This window comes from Pristis pectinata, chromosome 10 (assembly GCF_009764475.1).
Source record: "Pristis pectinata isolate sPriPec2 chromosome 10, sPriPec2.1.pri, whole genome shotgun sequence".
NCBI classification, from domain to species: Eukaryota; Metazoa; Chordata; class Chondrichthyes; order Rhinopristiformes; family Pristidae; genus Pristis; species Pristis pectinata.
This window is the reverse complement of record NC_067414.1, coordinates 71753911-71763865: the sequence shown is the minus strand read 5'-3', so window position 1 is coordinate 71763865 and position 9955 is coordinate 71753911. Positions and strand designations below refer to the sequence as shown.

The following is a 9955-nucleotide window of genomic DNA, read 5'->3' as shown; positions in this document are numbered from 1 at the left end:
GCACCTTTTTCTTACAGAAATACATGAATTCAAAATGCTAAAATCATATTTCAGATATGATAATAAAATAAAATATTATCTAAACCAAGGTTAAGTGTAAATATTCACATTTAAGATTCTGATTCAGAAAATCCATTGTTGTAATCATAGTATACACTTTTCTATAATGGTTGCAGACAATGACATTCTTTGCAGTATTGTGTTTAGTCCACTATGTTCAGTGCTCACAGTGCATGCTTTTCAACTAGAAACAAAATGATTCAGAAACCACTTTGCCGAACCTTTCTATTCTATGAGCATTCACACCTCATTGTGACTCACAATTTCAACTTTTTTCCTAATTTGCAGGGTCTTTTTTCCTACTTTTCATATTTCTATCTAAAAGGAATATAAACCCTGCAAATTTGAAATGAACATAGAAAATAAGACCATAAGACAAAGGAGCAGAATTAGGCCATTCAACCCATCAAGACTGCTCTGCCATTCAATCATGGCTGATTTTTTTTCCCCAACCCCATTCTCACACTTTCTCCCCATAACCCTTAACCCCCTTACCAATCAAGAACCTATCAATCTCTGCCTTAAATACACTTAATCACTTGGCCTCCACCACCCTCTAGCTGAAGAAATTCCCCCTCTACTCAGTTCTAATAAGAACATACTTTTATTCTGAGCTTGTACCCTCAGTCAAACCTATTTCTCTTTCCACACTCAGCCTGATTTGTTGAGCATTTCCAGTATTTTCTGAGTTCATATTCCTACTTTTGACATCCTACACCAAAGAAAAGTTTAGGAAAAGCATTCCTTCTTGACACTCTGGATACCTTTATGTTAAAGCCTCCCTCCCTCCTATTTTCCTCAATTTCTCCCTAACTCCTGCAAGGTTCTCAAATACTGGTTCCCTGGAATGAAAGGATGAAGATGGATTTCTGCTCTTTACCCAGAAGGCAAGGTATGCCAAGGTTTATGGTGAAGGGAAAGAAAACCACAAGGAAATCACAGAGCACCAAATGAAGAAAGAGCATTGTTACTCTAGTTTACCAAAGGACTAATAATAAATCGGGAGACAACTCAAAAAAAATGTCAGCGGAATTGAAAAATATTTTTTCTTGAAATTATTACAGGTTAGTGCCTTTAAGTAGTTGCGATGAAACGCACTCTTAAAAGCCTTGCAGAAAAAACAAAGTTGCTGACTTCATCCTTTAAAAGAGAAAACAATTTCCAGATGGTCGGTCCCTCCTCCTCCTCCTCCTCCTCCTCCTCTCCCTCCTCCTCCTGTTTACACTGCGGTGGACGTGGTCGTTTCAGACGGACCGACGCAATGTGACCTCTCCCCTAGTTTCCAGCGGCGAGTTCAGGCGGTTCGCACTGACTGGAGAGACCCGCACGCAGGCGGACCTGGCTGAGCGCAGGCTGAGGGTGGGGGAGGAGCGGCCGCCCTGGCGTTCCCGCCAATCACGCCGGTGACGGAGGGCGCCCACGCCAGCGATCAGCCTCTGATCACGCGCTCACTGCGCCCCTATTGGCCGGCGCTTTCTACACCTTTGTCTCCGATTGGTGGAGCTTCACTGCCGCCAGCTGCAATGTAATTTTTGTTGTTCTGTGCGTGTTGCAACTGGGTCGTTATGTCCACCCCGGAGAGAATTTGTTATTCTCATTGCTACCATTTGCGAGGGCTCTCCCTTCTTGCCTTTCCCCCCCCCAACGTGATATTGTTTTGATTGGGATTTTTAAAAAATGTTTAATTAATTTAAAATAATTAAAATGCGGTGTAATTCTCCATGTCAAGTTGGAGAAATGGAAGAATCACGCAATGTAAGTATATTAATATTACGGTAATTATTAATTCTAGAAAGGACATTTAAATTATAAATGCTGGTTGATGATAATAAGAATTTTGCGCATTTCGCCTAATGTAATGCTCTTGAAACTGTATTTTTAAGAAAGATGTCAAGTGGCTAGGGGAAAATGTGGAAAAAGCTTTGAATGCAACAATAGTGTAGGACGGCTCTTTTGTGGTATTATGTAGACATTGTGTTACATAGTACTGGATTACTAGTGGTAATGACATAGCTGTAAATTGCAACCAATGTTTATCAAGGTGATGATGCTATTTCATGCTCGAAAATAAGACTTTTTGCGGATTTGGATATTCAACGTTTAATGATTCATTGATACCAATTAGGATAATTGTAGCAAAGCGGAGTATTTAACAGATAAAATAATTTCAGTCTATCAAATGGACGAAGTTGTTTAAAGGTATCGTCTCAGAGCAATTTGCATAATATTGAATTTCGTATTAAACCAAATGAACCTTCCGAGTTGTTTTCTTGGACAAAGAGATGTTGTAGGAGGGGACTTCCTGGTAGAAGCTCTGTAGACATGCAGACTTCACATGGCTGCTTAATTGCTGACGTCAGCATGATTCTATATTTGGAGTTGGAGGCGTTCAGGGTCAGTACAGCTACCCTGTGCCCAATATCTCTTATGATATGATGTTGTACCAACTCCCCTACATTGGTAGGACCAGAGTAAATGCATTTGACATTAATCAATTAGCTGACGATTGGCAATAATCGATTAATGTTATGAATTGTAATTTCAAGTTCTCTGTAGAGTTTAAAAAGCTGCAGATGATGGCAATCTGAAACAAAAACACAAAATGCTGCGTGTGCTTCGGAGTCGAGCAGTTTCATTGGGGAGAGAAACAAGTAATATTTCAGGTCAAAGATCCTACACCAGAACTGGGAAAAGCACTGGCGCTGCTTGACTTGCTGAACACTTCCAAGATTTTTTGCTTTTGTTTCAGATTCTTTTTAGGCGCTTCTTGTGAAGGTATGCAAGTAATTTTCATACATTGCAATTTGAGAATATACCAATTATGTATTAATGCACTTTACATTAATAGTGATAAAGCATTTTGTCACTTTTCAAACAAATTGAGGAAAAATCTAAATTGTACCTCTCCGAAGACTTTATTTTACATACAAGTAATTAAAATTGAATAACACAAAACAATGTATGGATAAACTTCCCTTAATTGGTATGCAATTGATATTAATTTTAAAATTGAGATGCTTTTTGCCACCAGGTTGAAATCATAGGCATTTATGAGTCGATATTAGAAAGGAAACGTCATGACAGTGAAAGGTCCTCTGGCAGTCCATTGGAACAGAATGACATTGAAGCTGTGGAGGCTCTTGTTTGTATGAGTTCATGGGGACAACGGTCGCAAAAAGGGGATCTCTTAAAAATGCGACCACTTACACCTGCTTCAGACACAGATTCTGTGCACTGTGAATCTGTTCCTCCAATGTTGCAGAGAGACTACCATTCATTCTCATTCCTCGTAAGTATACAGTTGTTCTCACTGATGCCTATTTGTAATCAGGAAGTCAAAAGAAAATAAGATGGTCTTGGCAGTGATTTAAATTTTGAGACTGGTGCGTAACTCTAGTTGTAGTCGCAGCTGTTGATGTATTCTGTTTGCGATCAAACTTAAAGAATATGAACAGATTCCTGTACCTATTATTATAGATGGGATGTAGAACCTAATTTAGCCTCAAACTAAATATGAAGTTTCTTGTATCTTTACAGTGTATGACACCACCACATAGTCCTGGTGTTGTTGAATCTGGTAATGCTCCTCCAGTGCCACAAATTACCTATACAAAGCCAGCTACTATCACTGCTAACAGTGGAGTCCACACAGTCAATACGATGACTGTGAAGCCTGCTTTAGTGAACATTCATGAGTTTTCACGCCAGAAGTCTCCTGCAGCCGAACGGACTGTTGCTCCTCACTGCCGGTCAGTGGCCACCAGTGTCATCCGTCACACTGCTGATAATTCTCCTTGCAGCCACATTCCTTCGCCGTCAATGATTGAAAAGCCCCACTCGAGTCTCCTAAGCCTTGGGACAAAGGCAAAAGGAAAAGCAACAAGCCAATGTAAGCACACTAAGGAGATGCGTTCGTCCTCTGGTTTTGAGAGTAAAAGCTGTTTGCAGCAGAATTTCTCCAAGTCAGTTAGCAAGGACCCACAGCCAGCAGTGTCCTCCCTAGCACCAGCTTGTACAACAAACAAAATTGAAACTGAACATCAAAACCTAGCCCGATCTCTACCAGCACGCCTACCCCCTCCAGCTGTGGCAAACACTCCAGTTATCTGTCAGATGTTGCCTGTGAATGGAGGAGGAAGAGAAAGAGGAGGAGGAGGTGTCATTTCAGCATTGATCCCAACACCAAGCAACTGTGTAAAGCCCATGTTTTCCCAGACTGCTCCAGTTTCTCAACCTCTTCTGGTGGGAACATCAGTGTCACAAGGGACAGTGATGTTTGTGCTACCCCAACCCACTCTAACACCATCATCTCCTGCTCAGCAGACGGTAATGACAGTTGGGAATACTAAGTTGCTGCCACTGGCTCCTGCTCCAGTTTTTGTTTCATCGGGTCAAAATTGTGCACCACAGATGGATTTCTCTAGAAGGCGTAATTATATTTGTAATTTTACTGGTTGCCGGAAGACCTACTTCAAGAGTTCGCACTTAAAAGCACATCTCCGAACACACACAGGTATACTTTACCCTGAACATTTTCAGTGTCATTTTGATGCCACACACTGGAACACGTGATCTCAGTTGTGAACTACTAATTCATGTAAATCTTAATATGAAAGATAGTTTCATTGTATTACTTTTCCATTTGCAAAGCTTAAACTGGATTCCTAGATTTTAGATGTAAATTAGACCAATTTTACCAGATATTATTCATTTATGTTTATCTGTATAATTAGAAATGTAGCAAATTGCCAAAATATATTTAGATGTTAATTTATACATTTAATATGTAGAAGAGAAAAAAACAAGGCTAATGCTTTCTCCAATGGTTCAAGTAAATTACATAACAACAGTCTCAGTTTTCTGATGTAGACCAAGCAAAGCAAAATATACATTGAGTATTTAAGGCAGAGATTGATAGATTCTTGATTGTTATGGGGAGAAGGTAAGAGAATGGGGTTGAAAAAACACAGCCGTGATTGGTGGAGCAGATTCGATGAGCTGAATGGCCTAATTCTGCTCCTATATTTTATGGTCTTCTACTATCCTAAACACCTCAGCATTTATTTTTTCATTTTCTTTCACCATTCTCATTTTTAGCCAAGGTGCTGTGTAAATAGTACACAGCAAAGCAAAACATTTCATAGTTTCCCCTTAAAATGGTAGAAATTACTCTTATATTTGCCTCAGTAAAATTTCATATTCCTCCATTATTGATTCAGAGGCCAAACTCGGTCAAGAGGAACTGCCAATAATCAGCAATGTAATCGTGAAAAATCAGCTTTGCTGGCAAGACCAAAGTATATTGACCATCCCTAATTTCTATTGTAAAGGTGGTGGTGAGCCACCTTCTGCGTTGTAAAAGTACTCCCACGGGGTTCCAGTATTTTGACCCAGCAACATGGTGATATATGTCCAAGTCAGGGTTGTGTGTGTCTTGGAGGTGAAGCTACTCCCGTGCATCTGCTGCCCTTGTCCTGTTAGATAGTAGAAGAATTGGTGCTTTGCTGAAGAGCAGCTTGTAGCAATTTCACGTTTCCAGCAAAATGGCAGGGATAAAGGAAGGAAATATTTAAGAATGGGGTGCCAATCAAGTGTATTCTTTTGACCTAAGTGGTGTCAGTTCTCATGACAATTACTGGAGCTACATGCATTCAGACAAGAGGAGAGCATTCCATTATAGGCCTGATATGTGCCTTGCTGATGGTGAAAAGGCTTTGGAAATCAGGAGACGAATCATTTGTCACAGGACCTTTGACCTACTCTTGAAAGGTGGGTCAAAGGCTGGTCCTATTAAGCCATTGGTAAGTAATGTTATTCAGGATGTTGATGGTAGGATATTTGACAATGGTGATGCCATTGAATGTCAAGTGGAATAGGTTCAACTCTTTCTTGCTGGAGATGGTATAGCCTTGCATTGAGGTGGCACAAATCTTATTTACCTAATATCAGCCCAAATGAATTCTGGCCAGGTGTTGCTGCATGTGGGCAGTGGACACAGTCACCAACTCCTGTTGTATTTCTTTTGGAACTTGTGATCAGTACCATTGGGGATGAATCAATTTTCAGTATACTTCACCAAACAAAACGGAGTCCCTAATCCAAACCATGTTTTGCTCTTGTAGATTCCATTTAAGAACCGTTGATGAAGCGTGATTCTAATGACAGGGTTTATCTTTTCAGGCGAGAAACCATTTAACTGTAACTGGGAAGGATGTGACAAAAAGTTTGCCCGCTCAGATGAACTGTCGCGACACCGCAGAACTCACACTGGGGAGAAGAAGTTCATGTGCCCCGTTTGTGATCGACGCTTCATGCGCAGTGATCACCTCACGAAACATGCGCGTCGTCACATGACCACAAAGAAAGTCCCCAATTGGCAGGCTGAGGTCAACAAACTGAACAAAATAGCTATTTCAGCACCTTCTGCCATCCCTGTGAAAAATGTATTGATTCCTACGACAACATCCACCTGAATGAGATGACTTGCAGACAACATTTGCACTAATTGAGTTATCAACAGAACTGAAGAAGTGGCTGTTGTTTGATGGAATGCTCACGCAATTCTGAAAGTGGTGTGCTTTACTGCATTCTCAAAGTATGAATTGATTTATCTTTCTGACATATATGAGTGGTAATGACACTTGTGTGAACAGGTTGAACGCAAAAATCTGACAAGCATAAGGGTGGAATTTTCCTCTCATTTGTAATGCACAGAATATGGGGAAATTCCACAATGGTTCATGGAAAATTTTCATTATATTCTAAACATTTTAAATGTATTGTAAATAGTATTTGCTATGCACATTGTATACTTCCTCTATTTAATAAAACAATTTTCATGTATAACAGATGATAAATATTTTTTCTGACAATTTTTGCCATACAAGAATAGCGCTGAACTCTTTTATTGCCTTAAAGCAATAATTTTGTGCAGCCCCCTTTTTAGATCCTAACCTATTGAAACTGATAACCATCAGCATGAGAATTGGAATGAATAAATGTGTATATATATTTTAAAAGTGCACTATTTTGCAAACATTATGTATTTAATATCATTCACATCATGGCATTATGCCAATTATTTTAGATGTCCAGCACTTATGTTTGTGTTTTCCTCATGTATGGCACACTGAAAACAATATGTATGTTACACAAGTTGCGTGTGGCTACATGAAATACCCTGCTGAGGATGGTGACAGGATGGGCTGTATTTTTTTTAAGTCTCTGACTTACAGCAGTAATCAGGTGAAGAAATAAAAGAAACTGCAGATGCTGGAAATCTGAAATGAAAGCAGAAAATGCTGGAAACGCTCAGCAGGTCAGGCAGCGTCTGCAGAAATCTAAAATAAAAACAAAATGCTGGAAACTATTCCACAACATTTTCATTAAGAAGGAGAGGATGGGTTCAGCGAAAATGTGATAACTATAGGGAAGCATCAAGTCCCAAGATGTAATTGGGGGTAACTCTGTCATTAGAGTTATGAGTATCCTTAGTGAAAATGGAAATCAGAGAGTTACTTTAATTGGGGGGCAAGCTGAGATCAAAGTTTTATATCACCTAAATTCAAAATTACTCTTTGTGCATTTGTGTGCTTGATAAGTACAAATTCCACTTGGCTCCTTGTATACTTCATAATTACACAATAACTTTTTTTTGCCTTATACAAGTCACTAAAGTTGGCCAGTATAACATTATCACTTGCCAAAAAGTTAGCTTTACAATGTTGCTGTTTGGTGTCATTTGTAAAGACAACTTGCCACGTTTTGTTTTTTTTAAATTCCTCCATGATCTCACCCTTCCCTAGCTTTGCAATCTCTTTGAGCTCTATAAACATGAGCGAAATCTGTGTTTCTCCATTTCTGGCCTCCAGAACATCCCCAACTTCAATCACCATATCTCTGACAGCTGTGCCTTCAGCTGCAAAGCCCTAAGCTCTGGATTTCCCTCCTAAACCTCTCGGCTTCTCTGTCTCTCCTTCCTCCTTTCAAATGCTCCTTCAAATCTACTTCTTCGACTAAGCTTCTGGACATATCTCGTGTGGTTTGGCATAATCTTCGCTTTGAAAACCCTTCTGTGAAGCATATTGGAATGTGTTTGCTACATTAACATCTCTGTGTAAATGGTGGCAGTTGCTGTTGTTATTCCCACATTGCTTCTCAGCTTCTGACCCAGAAGGGAACACACAAACTACAAAACCTCATTCCGACATGTACCAAGTCATTGTTGGAGATTTTTTTTCTATTTTGATGTTAAAATTTTGCATTATTGTATTTAATGTACATTGGGACAATTGCAATTTTTCCCAAACTGGGAGGAAGGGAGTTTTAGAGAGGTTTGTGCACAAATTGAGAACAGTTGGAGTGTTCACTTCCTATCCCGAAACAGCTGCTTGTGGCCATGAAGTAAGTAGCCACAGTTTGCCCTTGATTAGGACTTGGCCAAATGTTCTTGCATGTCATGCAGAAATTAAAAATATTTGTTTTTCTATGAAGGTGAATGGTTGAAACTCCAATTTTTCAAGTGTTGAATTGTTTGGTTTCTATATTTCAATGAATGTTTAAGTTGTCTATCTGAGCTGATGAGAAAAGCTTGTACAGCTTGTACTTAGTTTCTTTTGCTATAGGCAGATTTTAAAGTGCCATCCTACATGCTCACAATTGTGTCCGAAGAAAGAAATAATTATATGGATAGATGGGTTTCTGAGTAAGAAGGGTGACATCTTGGTGCAGCAGTTAGTGCTGCTGTCTCACAGCTCCAAGGACCCAGGTTTGATCCTTGATCTCAGCTGCTTGTGTGGAATTTGAATGTTTGTTCTGTGACCCCATGGGTTTCTGTCGCTTGTTCTGGTTTCCTCCCATGTCCCAAAGATGGGCTTTTAGGTTAATTGGCTGCTGTAAATTGCCCCTCAGTGTAGGTAGGTGGCAAAAAAATCTAAAGGGAAGTGAATGGGCTTGCAGAGGAAAAAGGATAGGGGATAGGCAATGATGGGATTGCTCTGGGAGCTGGCATGGATCTGATGGACCGAAAGGTCTCATATTGTAAGAAAGATACTTCCTTATATATTTATAACTAATGTTGAGTTACAACTAATTCTTTACAGATGTGTATAATCAGGGCTTTAAAATATATTGAGAAGAATTGAATCTCTAACATTTGAAATTTTGGAGTGAATTTTCTTTTTGCAGTTCCAGGTTATTGATGATAGAGGAATGGAATTTAGTAGGCAGATGTGGCTTGAAAACTGCTGAACATCAGTAATGCTCAAGTGAGCTAAGTGTGACTTGCCAAGGCATTCGTGACTATGATCCTATGGGATTTTTCCCCTTGCAATCAGCCTATTTTACTGGCTTTATGGATGTGCCAAGATTTCTGGCAATGCTCTGCTCAAGAGCATGCTTTGAGGTGGTTGTTGGGTTTACAGTGAAGGTTTACACAGTGTGACTAACTGTTTTCATTGCAAGGAGATCGCACCTCATGATTGTACCAGGAATAATGTGGATGACGTATGTGCTGGCTTCAGCAAACTGACACAGTGCTTAAAAAAAATAGTTTACACTTCACAAACAGTCTTCACGAAAGACCAGGGCATAAATGCAATAAAACTGCAATCAACCACTGATTAGTCATAAATTAACTATCAGATATACCCAAGACTTTATAATAGCTGATTGCAGGGGAAAAACTACAGGTCTGTTCCTTAGGTAAAATTCACTGGTTGTATTGACATCCTTGGGTACTAAGTCCAATTGGATTAAAATTGTTGTTAATGTGGAGGAATATTTCTACCTTTGCTCCCAGTTGATGTGTTTTTCCTTTGTGATCACAGTACATTGGCTCTGTTCTTCCAGAGTACTTACTCCCTTTTCTGTGTGTCTGAGTGATCCAAACACTGCT

General features: G+C 39.6%; 1 protein-coding gene across 1 annotated transcript; it reads left to right on the top strand.

Moving 5' to 3' along the window:
- The first annotated feature begins 1424 nt into the window (after positions 1–1424).
- On the top strand, positions 1425–7308 carry klf11a (Kruppel-like factor 11a). The gene is made up of 4 exons (XM_052025013.1): positions 1425–1815; positions 3092–3349; positions 3598–4573; positions 6241–7308. The coding sequence occupies exons 1-4, from the start codon at positions 1765–1767 to the stop codon at positions 6531–6533; spliced, it is 1578 nt and encodes a 525-aa protein (XP_051880973.1). The 5' UTR covers positions 1425–1764; the 3' UTR covers positions 6534–7308.
- Positions 7309–9955: the final 2647 nt, after the last annotated feature.